Genomic DNA, 17,586 nt, shown 5'->3' with positions numbered 1-17,586 from the left:
TGGCTGTTGTAAGAGCTGCTAATGTGGCCACACCAGTGCGCTTGAATCTGACAGTGTGGACACACTGCCTCGCTTTCCCTACCGCGCTCTCTGAGGGCTGGTTTAACTCACAGCACTCTATATCTGCAAGTGTAGCCATGCCCACAAACAGGAATTGAGAATTCCTTGAAGGTCAAGTTCGTGGAACCATTCCTAAATTAAATGCCACCTCTTACACCTGATGATGGAAGTCTCTGAAAAGCAGAACAGTTTTCCAGTTAGAATCTAATTCTTCACGTGCTTGAGTTACAAATTGATGATCGTCATGGTGTAACAGTTCAATATTTGTTCGTAGTTCCTGTAACTGATGAGCTCTTACTCTGAGCACTGTCATTTCTTACAAATCATTATGATTGGAGCACTGGATGATTCAGGAGATTGGTTATGGGGAAGGGAGCCTTTCATTTGTGGATCAGCTAGCTCTAGTTGATAGTGCCTGATAAGTTTTATCATCTGATGGTGAGTATTTTGATATGGAATCTTATTCACTAAGAACTGTATTAGGATCACAAAACAACCATCTCAGGTGATGCCAGTCAGTACCCTTGTTGGCAAGGAGGACAAGGGCTGAACTGAATAGATATATAGAAATTGACCTGCACTTTCAGCAGTGGGGTAACCCCTCCATGTCAGGGCAGCGTGAGCAAGCTTGGGCTGCTATGCAGTGGATAAAAAGAGGACAGCAGTCTCCAGTGGAGTCGATCTGGCGTATTTCACTAAAGGTTAAAAGAACAGGAGTACTTGTGGCACCTTAGAGACTTACAAATTTATTTGAGCATAAGCTTTCGTGAGCTACAGTTCACTTCATCGGATGCATTTTTTTTTCCCCCACTGAATGCATCCGATGAAGTGAGCTGTAGCTCACGAAAGCTTATGCTCAAATAAATTTGTTAGTCTCTAAGGTGCCCCAAGTCCTCCTTTTTGCGGATACAGACTAACACGGCTGCTACTCTGAAACCTTCACTAAAGGTAGAAGCACTAGTAAATGTATCTTGCAACAGAGAATGTCTCCTCCATTGACAGAGAGATGGACTGGATGAATTAGTTGCTCTTCTCCTTCTCTAATATCTGATTCTGTAGTTTGCCCGTCATATAATCATGCAATTCCTTATATAACCCAATCAGCTGTACCATGGGAAAGAAGTAGGGAAGACCAAAACTTTCTGGCGGTGAGAGGGAAAATGCTGACAACTGGGACTGCAGGTCAGGGTAACACAGGAATTCCAGTTCCTGCAAAATGTAGTAGTCCTTCTCTCTAGATAGAAAAATTACAAAAGAATGTATCACACCAATGTTCTGAACTGGATAAAGGCTCTCAGTTCAGATCAGGTAAGGTGTCCATTCTTAAAGGCCCTCAGTGTTTGGGGCCCATATATGGTACATCAGAGACCAACTCTCCGATCAAAAGACACCAAGACAGCTGTGCTTCTCTGGGACGGTTCAGCTAATTGTGTCCAGGATGAAGCTTGAGAGGCCAGAGATAAGGTATTCTTAGCCAAGAGCCCCCATCTGTGGAATGACCTACAGCAGGAGATAAGACTGAAGGGACACCTGAGTCTTATCAGAGCATGTTGCAAAACTCATCTTTTGCCAAAAGCACAAAAGCTTTCCCATGACAACCAAAACCAAGAAATCACAAGCGGGGGCTGGTGGGAAGGAGAAGGAAAGGAAAGAAATAACAAGCGGAACTGTCAAACCTATCAGAGGCAAAGAGCAGAATCCACTATGAACGACTTTGTGCAATCCTTAGTTACTGTATTCTGCTCTCTCTATCTAATGGCAGCCTAAAATCAATCGCTAGGTAGACTAGCCGGAGCAGGGACTGTGGGACGCTTGTGTCCTTGCATGTAACGTTCATTAATCATTGCTCTTCTATCTGAGGACAGACTTGTTTTTGACCAGGCTCTCCCATCATATTAAAAGACTCTCACTTAAAATTATGGTACGGCCCCTTCCTCAGATTATAAAGTTGCATCATGACACAATTTGGGTTTTTTTTAAGTCCCCTAGGACAAATCTCACAAAGTAGCAGTCCAAGATTTCTAACATATAAAATTCCATGTTCTGATGCCTAACAATGCTACAGAAATTAAAAAAAAAAAAAAAAAAGAAAGAAAGAAAGAAATGTAAAAGAATAAACGAAGTGTCTGATAATTCCTAGCAGTGTGCAGGAATCATTCTGACAATAAAGACTCGTATTATACTCTCTTAGTGCCTGGGGTTTTAATTTAACACATCAATGAAAAGGCAGCATTTAAAAGGAAAGAGGGGAAAAAAAACAGCAGGACTTGCTTTTATTAGTGCAATTTGTAAGAAATTAGAACATTTAATGAGAAAATTGTTAAGCATGAAAAAATGGACTGACTTAACTTGTGGAGTTCAATTTAGTTTGTTAGTTACTGGTAAAGTAAATAAATAAATAAGTGTTGTGACCATCCTGTGTGGAGGAGGGGTGAGCCTTTTGTGTATTTGAATTCAATTTTTTTGTGCCATCAGCCAGGCATTGTACAGAACCATCGTACATTTCCTCCTCTATGGACATCATAGATTCAACAGATAATGGGGAGAGTGTGGGGTGCATCTTGTTTTTCAACCTTTGTCAGAATAGCTATTGTCCTTTAAACTAAGTTCAGGTGAGTGTTTTGCAGAACATGAAACCGGTGGCTAGTTGCATATGTGGTTTAGAGTCTGGAGAAGAGTGAAAGAGGAGTAGAATACAGATTCAACAGTTCTGGAATCTTCTGTATTTCTCTGACCCCAAACTTAAACCATTGTGTCTACCAGTGCTATCCTTCTTGGCTTTTCCCAGTGCTCTAGCTCAGTGGTTGTCAACCATGCTATTGCCCTGCTTGCTGCCCCCTAGTGCTGGCCCTGGCTTTTAATCTACTGGCTGGGCAGAAAAACAGTTGTGGCACAGGTGAGCTGTGGCATTTTTATAGCATGTTGGAGGGGACTTCGAAAAAAAAGGGTTGAGAACCCCTGCTCTAGCTTGCCTCAGCACACCTTGGGGTTGGTGTCCATTGCTTTGATGAGATAATCCAATGGAAAATCAGTACCATGTGTTGTCATATAACAAGCTTATGTCTACTGCATGTAAGAGAGTTAGGGAAAAATCCTGTCTTCCCATCAGAGGGACTGGGGTATGCATCATAAGTAACAAGAGAGAATAATGTATTGGTTATTGTATGTGTCCAGTAGTTCCCATGGTGTGCCGAGTGCTGTCCAAATAAAGAAGGCATGATGCCTGCCTTGAAAAGCTGACAGCCTAAGATAGACAGATAATCAGAATGAAGGGGGAGGAGAAGAGGGAAGCAACTAATATATGATTATTCTAGCAAATATATATAGAAATAAGACATGTTAGTTACACTTACTTCTTAAATTCTTTTTTAGCCTGACGGTATGCTTGGACTGTGGTTTCCTGAAAGCACCTGTTAAAATACCCTATATGATCTCAGTTCTAGCAGACCTTTTGAGTAACTGGTTATGGAGTTTGTATGTTATAATGACTACTCTAGTGATGATGGTCTTTATTAGCTATTAACGGAAATTATAAAAGCATTATCATTTGCTTTAGTTATTATCCTGAGTTGCAATGGATTGGGACTTGCAAGTATGTACATATAATGTATGCTTCAGCAGACTGAACAGCACTTATGATAAACAACCCTTAAAATACAACATTGCTGAGTAAGTAAGTCTAAGTAGAATGTTTTTTGGGACTTGTTATATATTGTACTTGCGTTTTAGTTTTATTGGTGGTGTAGATGAAATATGAAATGCTTCAGAATTTGAAAACTAAATAACTTCTCCTCATCCATCTCTGCTATTTTGTACTTCACAGCATCATTTATCACTGGGAATCTTATGTATTTAACAGTATTACAGTAAAATGCAGAAGTTCGCCAAATGAGTATAACATATGGAGAAGAACTAGAAAAGCAAAACTGTAACTTAATCTGAGCCTTTTCTAAACTTACGCAAAGGGAAATCCTTCATCTGATTACTAGAGTTGCTGCTTAGCTGTCAGAGTTATCCTGGGTATGTCCCATTGCCCATGTCTGTACATAATGAATAGGCATTCTCACCATGACCTTTTTGGGGTGTATGTACACAGCAGATGAAGTTGGGCAAATATTTTGCACTAACCATTAAGCAAGTAAAAGAACAAAATGTGGGAGAATACTCAGGACTTCCACTGTCTTTATTTTTTGCATTTTACTTTTCACATTTTCCAATATGTTTTACAACTGTCTGCCTTCTGAGTCACTCAGCAGTGAAGATTCAGTTGGTATTCCAGTTCTTACCATTACATGTCTGTCTGTCTCCTTCCCTCTGTCTCTTTCTCTCTCACACAATTTATGTAAATGTAGATATATAGACACATCTTCCCTGGTATTGTTTACACTATGTTCCACTTTGAAGAATGATTAAGATGACTGTGCTGAGGGCTAAAATGTATTCAGAAGGCCCTGATAATAAGATATCTCTAGTAACATCCACAAGTGAGAGTCTAGCAACCAGAGATTATTCTGTTGCTGCAGCTATGACATTATACCACTTATGGAAAACCTAACATGTTCATTGAAATGTGTGTCTTTCATAGGTGGTTTAGGCATTATACTTAGTGAAGTAAAACAGCCTCTCTCCACTTTCTGATAGTAGGTGCTCCAGTTCTACTGTCCACCAAGCAAACAGGGTCTGTGCTAGTTTTCTTGATCTCAAGTTGTAAATTCTCCTGCCTCAGCCACATTGGGATTTGTTAGAAATTTTATATATTAAATTAAGATTATTTTCTGTATCTGAGAGTAGGGACTCCATTATTGGGTGAGATGAGCAGCTTGATGCAACATTGATATGATTGACTTTTTTTACCAATAGATGTGCTGTAGTTACAGAAGAACAGACTTCGGGAGAAACAGGCAAAGTACAGCCAGCTAAACAGAAGGATTTGCTTCCTTCTGAAAGCATGCATTCCCTCTTTTTGTCTTCCAGTGAGCCAGCAGCTGGTAAACCGCATTGAACAGTTTTTGGAAACTAAAGGTTTACAGTACTACATGAAGAGCATCAACTGTATTAGAGTTTTCAGAGAGGAGGCTATTAAGGTAATGATAATATGCGAAAACTCTACTCTGTGTCAGATGTCAGGGCATAATGTGCAGACCTACTATGTTGCTTCAGCGATTATGACAAGCTAGCAACAGGACAAGATCAACAGACCTAAGTCAATTATACCACATTGGAAATTTAAAAGAGATTTTAATGTTGTTTTGGTCCTTTGGCCTCAGCAGAATAATGACCAGATAGTGTTGTGGCTTCTTAATATGAAAAGACAATACCTGAGACCTAGTGGTTGCAAAGGAGAAATGTGCCATTCTCCAAATATCTTCTTAGACAAAACTAGTCACAAAAGGGTGTGTGCAGCTTTGTGAAATGCAATTTCTTTTGTAAAAAGAAAAGGAGTACTTGTGGCACCTTAGAGACTAACCAATTTATTTGAGCATAAGCTTTCGTGAGCTACAGCATCTGATGAAGTGAGCTGTAGCTCACGAAAGAAAGCTTATGCTCAAATAAATTGGTTAGTCTCTAAGGTGCCACAAGTCCTCCTTTTCTTTTTGCGGATACAGACTAATGCGGCGGCTCCTCTGAAACCAGTTTCTTTTGTGACGCCCTGCACATTAGAAGCTCTGGTTCTAGTGGAGCTAGATGAATGTGCAATGGCTTGGAATGTCTTTTTTCCTGTTCCCCATGTTAGGTGTCTTTATGATCCATTAAGATTACAGCTCTTTGGTATTAAGCTAACTTTATTTTTCTGTGTTATCTTTGTTGTTGTTTTTCCAGCTGGCAGAGGTGCAGTGCTTTAATGATTTCCTCCAGGCCCTGAAAGAAAAGGTGGAAGACAAAACCTTAGCTGATTTCTGGGAGATTCTGATACAAGGTATGATGACAATTGACTCTCCCTCTGCATCTCCCACACAGTTTTTCTTCAAATGGTAAATTGTGTGAGGGGAATCTACATGTTAGCAGTTGGACGCTGAAAATGAACACAGACCAGCATTTCTAGTGTAGAGAGTTGGTGCATACCATGTAAAACTTGTCTTTCGTTACTATATCGCTTTGTTTTGCACTGATTTCATATAAACAGTATTTCAGAATGCTACACCAAGTTAAATTCAGTTACAATGGTAAATTGATAGCACAGTGAGAGAAAAATTAAATGGTGTAGGGCAAGGAAGAGACAATATTTCAGATACATTTTAAAATAAACGGAGAGCTGATGCACTGGAGAGAGAGAGAGAGGAAGGCTCTCCCAGCTGCAAAGAAGACTCATACACAAAGTGATCAGTGACTTATTTCAGTGATGTAAGAGTGACCTGCAGGAAGGAATATGTAGTAACACGATGCACTGAGGAGGAAGGCAGCATACTTCTAAAAGACTTGGATGGACTAGGAGCACTAGGCAAATAAGTGAGGATTTTTATGAGCATGAAAAACCTGATGCTCTAAAAATTCTTCCCTTTACTTGGCATGAGTGCTTATGAAAATATACCCTAAATGCGCAGTTGCCTCTTTTCATTTTACGTATGGTAATATATAATTTGCTTTTGCATAGCACTTTTCATACAGAAGGACTCCCAACTACATATAGAGGCAACTTGCACCCATTGCTGAAATCCAGCCGTTGCTGGGATAGAGCATAGCAGTTGTTCAGCAGTGCACAGTAACAGCTTAGGACATCACACAAAGAATATCATATCCAGTTGAAACTGGGGAGGGAGAAAACAGGCTTGAGGAAGTTTAATTAGACACATAATAAACCTTTGAAAATACTGGGTTCATAATGGAAATTTGGACCAACCAAAGTCATGCTGGTATGTTCTGTTGTAATAATTTACAGATAGTACAAACCAGAATTTCCAGCAAGATGAACAATTTCGGGAGGAAGAAGAATTTACAAATACAAGCTGCACTATCTGAGATTTGCATATTGGGAAGATAAAGTGTTTTCTGCATAATCTGTCTTGTAAACATTGGTTTGTGTGGCAGAAGTGAACTTCTCTTGGATGATTAGAAGTTGGAGGGTCTACTGTATGTTTGAAGTATGTTGTTTGAAGTATAATTTTTCCCTAGATTTCATATTTGATCTATGATTTCAGTGTCCCAATAATTTGTCATAATATATCCAGTTACTTAAATGGATGCCTCCAGTAAAGTATAAATATGCATTAATTGTACTTGTATGTCACCATAGTTGACTCACTTGTGAAAACTACTGTGTCCTTTTAATTTGAGATTTTTTTTATTTTATTTTTGTCAGTGATGACACATTTAGAAGTTTGAATTCGAAACACTTTCCATTTGTAACATTGAGTGGTTTTCAGGTGAAGCTTTATAATGATATTTTGATATGATTTGATTTTCCTCAGATGGAATTTCTTTGATCTCCAAAGATGAAGCAGAAGGTAGTTCAGTGACTCATGAGGAAGCCAAAAAGGTATTGCTTTTAAACTTTTACTTATCTGTATAAAGCCTTTGCTATTCCAGAGAAGCCATTTTCTTATCTGGACGAACCTTTAAGTGAACGAAATAGGGCCTGGATGAATGGAGAATGGAGTCCTTGGACAACAGAAGTTAAGGGGCCTCAACTTGGGGAAATTTCTCCCTTAATGCGCACCATATTATATTGTTTCAAACTGCCTGCAGACAGGGCGTGTTATTGTCTAGACATATTTTCCAGATGAAACATTTCAGGAACTCAGTTTAGTGGAGCGGCAACAGGCTGTCAGTATGCACAGGACCATTGCTGGCTTCTGGCACTCTGAAACCTGTTAGAATGATGTCCTCCTTGATCTGGGAGAAGTGTAATCTAGTTATTAGAGCATGCGTGTGGAAATCAGGAACTTCTGAGGTCTAATCCCAGCTCTGGCACTGACTTCTGTGGCCTTGACCAACTGACACCTTTGTGTGTCAGTTTCCCCTTTTGTAAATGTTGCACAACAGAGCACTGGAAGCAAAAGGTGTTAAATGTTTGAAGGTGTTCCTTATGCATAACAATATTGGCAGCAATAAAGGTGCAAAGCACTGCAGTTAGCATAAGGGACAGAATGGGGCATGCAGGGCAGCCTGTTCCAGTGAAGGCAGAAAGGCAGATTGAAGGGAAAGTAGATACAGTGGTGGCTGAATCAAGAACTGTTTTTGTATTTTTCTTCAAGAAGATGAACACAAATCCTTATACCCAGCTATGGTTTAAACATAGCTTCAGAGGGAGAGGGCTTCTGAGTATAGATTCTGCTATTGAAACCCCTAAACATTTCAGCTGGAAAGCAACTTTCCAGCTGAAAAAAACTGCTTGGAACTGCTCAAGCCTCATACTATTAAGCAGCAGGGTTTGGTGTAGATGCTTCATGTCTAGTGAATAGATGTGAGGCTGTACTCTGGAGACCGTTGTCCCTTTTCACCTGAAGCAGCTGCAGAGACATATGTGCACCTTAAGATGACCTTGGCATGTTCACATCTCACTTAACATGAGGAAAAACACAGAAAAGTTGATAGAAAGGGGGTCAATGAAATGCTATGGTACTATAACGAAATAGGAAAATCCAACATACTGAAGCTAATACATATACAGATTAGAGTTGTCAAAGCTGTCAAGAAATTGGTTCAGCCAGGAAGGGCCTATGGCCTTTTTCTGGTCATACATAACTATGCAAACTATATTTCTCTTCCCAGCCCCATGTACCAAGAGAGGTGGCATTTAGTTATTAGTTTTATTAGTTACTTAAACATTTCACTCCGAAGGAACTTCATTGTCTAGAACAAAACCAATCCAAGTGTCCATAATATACACTACATGAAGTTACCTTTCAGTTCTTAAAGCCCTCTCTATGCTAACAAAGAAAGCACAACAAACCAACCATTGGCTGAAACACTGAGCTTGCCGTGGCTGTACAATACCATGCATCCATTCACACACAACACAGAAGCAAAGCCTGGTAATAGGTCTTTGCTTGTGGCTTCCCATCTAAACTAGGGAGAAACCTGTGTAGACTAAACTCAGATCTGGCTGACGTGGTGCATTGCAATTAACCATTATCCTACAGCCAGAGCTCACAGATACATTTTGTAGTACATTCTGCCTTGCAAACAATTTGGGCTCCTTGTCTCACTGCACCACTGAGTGAAACAATATTCTGGAGGAGCAAGAAACAGGGCTTCCCCATCAAAGTAATCTATTGGACAACGGCTAGTAGACCGTGAGTTCAGGTCTCACCTCTCCTATTCATTGGTGTATTTCAACCTTTCTAACCATGGCCTCATGTCCTTACCATAGAAGGCAGGCAACTATCATTAATTTCCCCTAATTTTTTAAGATAAGTTAACTGAGATGTTGCACAGTTCTAACATAGCTAGCAATAGAACAAAGATCAGAGTTTTTACAGCATGGCAGACCCAGGTCTCAGCCACGCTATATTTCAGAACGAATGTGCCAAATCTATTTGCTTGGCTATTTTGTCTGTAACCACTACTGACCCTAGATGACACCCCCTTCCCAAACCCAGGAGGAGAATCCTGATTCCCAGCATTTTATTGTTCTCCAGATTCCAAGCATCCTGTGCAAGGCCCTTTTCCTTAAATCCCCACCTGTAACAAATTGCAAAAATAGTTCATTTGATTCACACACTGAGAAAATATACTTTGAAATAGATTTTATAGTTAAAATCCACTAATGTCAGTTATGTCACAACATGCAACAAAGCACAGGTTTCAGTAATTTGTCACACATTTTGATTGCTTGTGTCTTGCACTGGTAATTTTGAAGGTTGAGAGGTGTGCTACCAAGGCAGTGCCTTGTTTTAGGCGAGAACACAAAAACCTCTGCTCAGGAGTACTCGGTACTATGCGAGTAGCTTCAGAAGGCCCAGAATACATTAGTACAGCATGAGATGTAAGGCACATGCTGTATATGAATGCTGCATGAGGGAGAAAATTAGAGCAGAAGGCTATTCAATACAGTGGCAGCGCCTTTGGGGTTCTTTTTCTTTTAGATAAACTCTATTGCTCTAGTGTATTTCCTTACTTTCCTTCATTGAGAAAAATGGTCTCATTGTCTAGTCTTTTCTGTAATGATGCAGATGGGAAGTTACTCTTTAGAGCATAGAGATGATAGGTTAATAGATCAGACTTGCCAAGTGCTTTTTCTGGTTGCTTTGGGAAAGATAATGGATTTCAGCACAACTATTATATGTAATTTGCTTCAGCATAAATGCAAAACAGATCTTGTCAGAAAAAATCAATTGCAGATGTTTAGTACTTGATGGAAACTTAAAGCTTCAGTTTATTGCTAAGCAAATTTTCATCTCAGATTTCCTTAGATTGTAAAGTGTTATTTACACCTAGTTTAGAGTAAAATGTTAATTCTGAGAACTCTGAACAAATGTGCAACTCTCACAGATCCTATCTGATGTCAATTAACTATGTAAAATGGGATTTGCTCTGGTGAAAAAACCCTTTCAAAGCTGACAGTAGCATTAACTTTAGTTTGATTATATGTGTTCTATACTACCAGACTCAAACCAGTAGGAAAAGGTGCATGAATGCATAGTGTATTGGCACTGGGTAGTCCTTCCAGCTCTGTAACCTTTTCCTATTTGTGTTGCCTCAGTTACAAAGGCAATAAGATAAGTTGAGCAGTGTATGTTAAATGTGTTATGATGTAGAATAAAGTTTCTATACAGTTCTCGGCATCTGCTATTCAAATATAAAAAGGATCTAACCTTTGGATAGTGAGACAAGTAAGGTGGATATTGTATACAAAAATGATTAAAAAGTGACGTCACATTTCTTTCTTATTCTGGTGGATGTGATACAGGGTCCTTTCCCTCTAAATTAACTTTCTGTATACACTGAAGCTGGGAGAGTGGGTCAGAGGAAGAGACCTAAAAAAAATTGGGACCAGTAGATATGCTTCTGGTGTGTGGGCTTTTCCACTCTCCTTGGGGATTTAGGATTAGGGGGTTCAGAGAATGAGGGACTAGATTACTGCCTGGGATGGTAGCAGAGTTCAGCAGATATTAGAAGGCCAGGGTAACTGCTGAAATCCTTTTTTCCTCCCCTTTCCAGAGCTGTGATTTATGTTGTTCCTGGAACATTTTTTAAAAACACATTTTTGCTTCTTCTGAGGGTATGGCTACGCTGCAGAGAGTTTATCAGCATAGCTGCATTGCCATAGTTATGCCAGCAGAACCCTGTAGCGTCGACCCAGCAGGGAAGGGGTTTACCTGTTGGTGTAGAAACACCACCTCCCTGTGCAAAGGTAGCTAAGTTGATGGAAGCATTCTTCCACAACACTGCTGTGTCTGCTCTGGGGGTTAGGTCAACGTAGTTGTTGGTCACGAATGTGGTTTTTTCACATCCCTGATTGATGTAGGTATGTAGACGTAGCTTTTAAGTGTAGGCCAGGCCTAAGTGTGAAGTGCTGTCTTAACAGTGATGGATAATGCTCAGATCATATAAAAAAGGGGCATTCTACCACCTCCGCCTACTTTAACTCTGATTTGTATCTATTTATTAAAAAGAAAAGGAGTACTAGTGGCACCTTAGAGACTAACCAATTTATTTGAGCATAAGCTTTCGTGAGCTTCATGCATCTGATGAAGTGAGCTGTCGCCCACGAAAGCTTATGCTCAAATAAATTGGTTAGTCTCTAAGGTGCCACTAGTACTCCTTTTCTTTTTGCGAATACAGACTAACACGGCTGCTACTCTGAAACCTGTCTATTTATTGTAACCCTTATTTACACATCTGACACTTCAGATGAAGGGAGAATGGAGATATTTAGCACCATTAATCCCCCACTGTATCTATCTCACCTACCTACTTACATGATCCCCCTTATTGTAGTGAGCTGGTACGACATCGTGCATCAACTATGGGAAAGGGACTGAGAGACTTTTTCCATTGGACCATATGAACTGGAACCATAAACTCACTGAACATTAAATCCCACCAAATGAGGGTAGATCCATCCTCATCATCGTATCCACTCATTGTACTCCACACCTGAACATAGCCATTATATGGACAACATACCCCCATAGCTCAATGTCTGTACTTTGACCCGTTAAACTTTTACCTCCGATCGGGGAGATTGCAGATTATGTATTCCTTACGCCACCCGCTCCTAAACCGAATTTCGCACCCCTTGATAATCTGTATCTTATTCCCTGATAACCAGAAACTTCTATGCCTAAACTCTGTACCGTTTTCTTTTTACTTCAACATTAACTTAATAAAATTATTAAATCTGAAGTCCTCAGATAATCAGAGATCTGCTTCAGAAGCCAGCTGTGTTTGTGTAATGAAAACCAGCTAAAAATTCAAACAGGTATTTACAACCCTTCTGTTTTAAGTTTAATTCTTCTCAGACAAAAATTTTCCTTTTGCTTCTTACCTAGAGCCACTGCTGCAGTACCCTTAAATTACAGAAGACAATGCTGGAAAAATTCCTGTAATATTAGATGCTTTAGTCCATCTCCACTGCCACTTTCTCATCTAGGGCAGGGTTGTTCCCAGATACATATTCTCAAGTGTTATGTCCAGTCTTCTTTTAAGTGGCCCAGCTGTGGAGAAGGAGGGGATTTCCACTTTTTCCATTAGGATAATTGCTAAAATAATATTAACTAATACTAAGATCTTCAGACTGTGGAACACAATTCACTTAAGTCATGTTCTGTTTTTGTGTTTTCTTTGCTATTATTGCTGATAACTTCTTGCCCTTATAAAGTAATGGAACAAATAGTAAGATAGAGAAATAACTTAGAGATAGTTACACTTTAGGAGCTATGTATATATGGACCTCATTATCATAGGGTATGTCTACACTACGGAATAAGGTCGAATTTATAGAAGTCGGTTTTTTAGAAATCGGTTTTATATATTCGAGTGTGTGTGTCCCCACAGAAAATGCTCTAAGTGCATTAACTCGGCGGAGTGCTTCCACAGTACCGAGGCTAGAGTCGACTTCCGGAGCGTTGCACTGTGGGTAGCTATCCCACAGTTCCCGCAGTCTCCGCTGCCCATTGGAATTCTGGGTTGAGATCCCAATGCCTGATGGGGCTAAAACATTGTCGCGGGTGGTTCTGGGTACATATCGTCAGGCCCCCGTTCCCTCCCTCCCTCCGTGAAAGCAAGGGCAGACAATCATTTCGCGCCTTTTTTCCTGAGTTACCTGTGCAGACGCCATACCACTGCAAGCATGGAGCCCGCTCAGGTAACCGTCACCCTATGTCTCCTGGGTGCTGGCAGACGCGGTACGGCATTGCTACACAGTAGCAGCAACCCCTTGCCTTGTGGCAGCAGACGGTACAGTACGACTGGTAGTCGTCATCGTCATGTCCGAGGTGCTCCTGGCCACGTCGGCTGGGAGCGCCTGGGCAGACATGGGCGCAGGGACTAAATTTGGAGTGACTTGACCAGGTCATTCTCTTTAGTCCTTCAGTCAGTCCTATTGAACCGTCTTTTGGTGAGCGGGCAGGCGATACGGACTGCTAGCAGTCGTACTGTACCATCTTCTGCCGAGCAGCCATGAGATGTGGATGGCATGCAGTCCTTCTGCACCGTCTGCTGCCAGCCAAAGATGTAAAAGATAGATGGAGTGGCTCAGAACAAGAAATAGACCAGATTTGTTTTGTACTCATTTGCCTCCTCCCCTGTCTAGGGGACTCATTCCTCTAGATCACACTGCAGTCACTCACAGAGAAGGTGCAGCGAGGTAAATCTAGCCATGTATCAATCAGAGGCCAGGCTAACCTCCTTGTTCCAATAAGAACAATAACTTAGGTGCACCATTTCTTATTGGAACCCTCCGTGCAGTCCTGCCTGAAATACTCCTTGATGTACAGGCACCCCCTTTGTTGATTTTAGCTCCCTGAAGCCAACCCTGTAAGCCGTGTCGTCAGTCGCCCCTCCCTCCGTCAGAGCAACGGCAGACAATCGTTCTGCGCCTTTTTTCTGTGCGGACGCCATACCAAGGCAAGTATGGAGGCCGCTCAGCTCACTTTGGCAATTAGGAGCACATTAAACACCACACGCATTATCCAGCAGTATATGCAGCACCAGAACCTGGCAAAGCGATACCGGGCGAGGAGGCGACGTCAGCGCGGTCACGTGAGTGATCAGGACATGGACACAGATTTCTCTGAAAGCATGGACCCTGCCAATGCATGCATCATGGTGCTAATGGGGCAGGTTCATGCTGTGGAACGCCGATTCTGGGCTCGGGAAACAAGCACAGACTGGTGGGACCGCATAGTGTTGCAGGTCTGGGACGATTCCCAGTGGCTGCGAAACTTTCGCATGCGTAAGGGCACTTTCATGGAACTTTGTGACTTGCTTTCCCCTGCCCTGAGGCGCATGAATACCAAGATGAGAGCAGCCCTCACAGTTGAGAAGCGAGTGGCGATAGCCCTGTGGAAGCTTGCAACGCCAGACAGCTACCGGTCAGTTGGGAATCAATTTGGAGTGGGCAAATCTACTGTGGGGGCTGCTGTGATGCAAGTAGCCCACGCAATCAAAGATCTGCTGCTATCAAGGGTAGTGACCCTGGGAAATGTGCAGGTCATAGTGGATGGCTTTGCTGCAATGGGATTCCCTAACTGTGGTGGGGCTATAGACGGAACCCATATCCCTATCTTGGCACCGGAGCACCAAGCCGCCGAGTACATAAACCACAAGGGGTACTTTTCGATAGTGCTGCAAGCTCTGGTGGATCACAAGGGACGTTTCACCAACATCAATGTGGGATGGCCGGGAAAGGTGCATGATGCTCGCATCTTCAGGAACTCTGGTCTGTTTCAAAAGCTGCAGGAAGGGACTTTATTCCCAGACCAGAAAATAACTGTTGGGGATGTTGAAATGCCTATATGTATCCTTGGGGACCCAGCCTACCCCTTAATGCCATGGCTCATGAAGCCGTACTCAGGAAGCCTGGACAGTAGTCAGGAGCTGTTCAACTACAGGCTGAGCAAGTGCAGAATGGTGGTAGAATGTGCATTTGGACGTTTAAAGGCGCGCTGGCGCAGTTTACTGACTCGCTTAGACCTCAGCGAAACCAATATTCCCACTGTTATTACTGCTTGCTGTGTGCTCCACAATATCTGTGAGAGTAAGGGGGAGACGTTTATGGCGGGGTGGGAGGTTGAGGCAAATCGCCTGGCTGCTGGTTACGCGCAGCCAGACACCAGGGCGGTTAGAAGAGCACAGGAGGGCGCGGTACGCATCAGAGAAGCTTTGAAAACCAGTTTCATGACTGGCCAGGCTACGGTGTGAAAGTTCTGTTTGTTTCTCCTTGATGAAACCCCCCGCCCCTTGGTTCACTCTACTTCCCTGTAAGCTAACCACCCGCCCCTCCTCCCTTCAATCACCGCTTGCAGAGGCAATAAAGTCATTGTTGCTTCACATTCATGCATTCTTTATTCATTCATCACACAAATAGGGGGATGACTACCAAGGTAGCCCAGGAGGGGTGGTGGAGGAGGGAAGGAAAATGCCACACAGCACTTTAAGCACAGCACTTTAAAAGTTTACAACTTTAAAATTTATTGAATGACAGCCTTCTTTTTTTTGGGCAATCCTCTGTGGTGGAGTGGCTGGTTGGCCGGAGGCCCCCCCACCGCGTTCTTGGGCGTGTGGGTGTGGAGGCTATGGAACTTGGGGAGGAGGGCGGTTGGTTACAGAGGGGCAGCAGTGGCAGTCTGTGCTCCAGCTGCCTTTGCTGCAGCTCAACCATACACTGGAGCATACTGGTTTGGTCCTGCAGCAGCCTCAGCATTGAATCCTGCCTCCTCTCATCACGCTGCCGCCACATTTGAGCTTCAGCCCTGTCTTCAGGCCGCCACTTACTCTCTTCAGGCCGCCACTTACTCTCTTCAGCCCGCCACTTCTCGTCCCGGTCATTTTGTGCTTTCCTGCACTCTGACATTATTTGCCTCCACGCATTCGTCTGTGCTCTGTCAGTGTGGGAGGACAGCATGAGCTCGGAAAACATTTCATCGCGAGTGCGTTTTTTTTTCTTTCTAAGCTTCACTAGCCTCTGGGAAGGAGAAGATCCTGTGATCATTGAAACACATGCAGCTGGTGGAGAAAAAAAAAGGGACAGCGGTATTTAAAAAGACACATTTTATAAAACAGTGGCTACACTCTTTCAGGGTAAACCTTGCTGTTAACATTACATACATAGCATGTGCTTTCGTTACAAGGTCGCATTTTGCCTCCTCCCACCGCGTGACTACCCCCTCAACCTTCCCCCCTCCCTGTGACTAACAGCGGGGAACATTTCTGTTTAGCCACAGGCAAACAGCCCAGCAGGAATGGGCTCCTCTGAGTGTCCCCTGAAGAAAACCACTCTATTTCAACCAGTTGACCATGAATTAGCTCTCACTCTCCTGAGGATAACACAGAGAGATAAAGAACGGATGTTGTTTGAATGCCAGCAAATATACACTGCAATGCTTTGTTCTACAATGATTCCCGAGTACGTGTTACTGGCCTGGAGTGGTAAAGTGTCCTACCATGAAGGACGCAATAAGGCTGCCCTCCCCAGAAACCTTTTGCAAAGGCTTTAGGACTACATCTAGGAGAACCGCAAATGCCAGGGCAAAGTAATCCTTTCACATGCTTGCTTTTAAACCATGTATAGTATTTTAAAAGGTACACTCACCAGAGGTCCTTTCTCTGCCTGCTGGGTCCAGGAGGCAGCCTTGGGTGGGTTCGGGGGGTACTGGCTCCAGGTCTAGGGTGAGAAACAGTTCCTGGCTGTCGGGAAAACCGGTTTCTCCGCTTGCTTGCTGTGAGCTATCTACAACCTCCTCCTCCTCCTCATCTCTTCATCCCCAAAACCTGCTTCCGTATTGCCTCCATCTCCATTGAAGGAGTCAAACAACACGGCTGGGGTAGTGGTGGCTGAACCCCCTAAAATGGCATGCAGCTCATCATAGAAGCGGCATGTTTGGGGCTTTGACCCAGAGCGGCTGTTCGCCACTCTGGTTTTCTGGTGGGCTTGCCTCAGCTCCTTCAGTTTCACGCGGCACTGCTTCGGGTCCCTGTTATGGCCTCTGTCCTTCATGCCCTGGGAGATTTTCACAAAGGTTTTGGCATTTCGAAAACTGGAACGGAGTTCTGATAGCAGGGATTCCTCTCCCCAAACAGCGATCAGATCCCGTACCTCCCGTTCGGTCCATGCTGGAGCTCTTTTGCGATTCTGGGACTCCATCATGGTCACCTGTGCTGATGAGCTCTGCATGGTCACCTGCAGCTTGCCACGCTGGCCAAACAGGAAATGAGATTCAAAAGTTCGCGGTTCTTTTCCTGTCTACCTGGCCAATGCATCTGAGTTGAGAGTGCTGTCCAGAGCGGTCATAATGGAGCACTCTGGGATAGCTCCCGGAGGCCAATACCATCGAATTGTGTCCACAGTACCCCAAATTTGAGCCGGCAACATCGATTTAAGCGCTAATCCACTTGTCAGGGGTGGAGTAAGGAAATCGATTT

General features: G+C 42.9%; 1 protein-coding gene across 1 annotated transcript in view; it reads left to right on the top strand.

The window, feature by feature from the left end:
• XRCC5 (X-ray repair cross complementing 5) overlaps nucleotides 1-17,586 on the top strand; it is a 78,094-nt gene that overhangs the window by 56,270 nt on the left and 4,238 nt on the right. Inside the window, exons 17-19 of the mRNA XM_048869315.2 lie at nucleotides 5,035-5,144; nucleotides 5,881-5,977; nucleotides 7,467-7,534. Coding sequence (XP_048725272.1) covers nucleotides 5,035-5,144; nucleotides 5,881-5,977; nucleotides 7,467-7,534 — 275 coding nt within the window. The remainder of the gene's footprint in view (nucleotides 1-5,034; nucleotides 5,145-5,880; nucleotides 5,978-7,466; nucleotides 7,535-17,586) is intronic.

This window comes from Caretta caretta, chromosome 11 (assembly GCF_965140235.1).
Source record: "Caretta caretta isolate rCarCar2 chromosome 11, rCarCar1.hap1, whole genome shotgun sequence".
Classification (NCBI taxonomy): Eukaryota; Metazoa; Chordata; order Testudines; family Cheloniidae; genus Caretta; species Caretta caretta.
The sequence above is the reverse complement of the archived record's forward strand: the minus strand, read 5'-3'. Positions and strand labels throughout refer to the sequence as shown.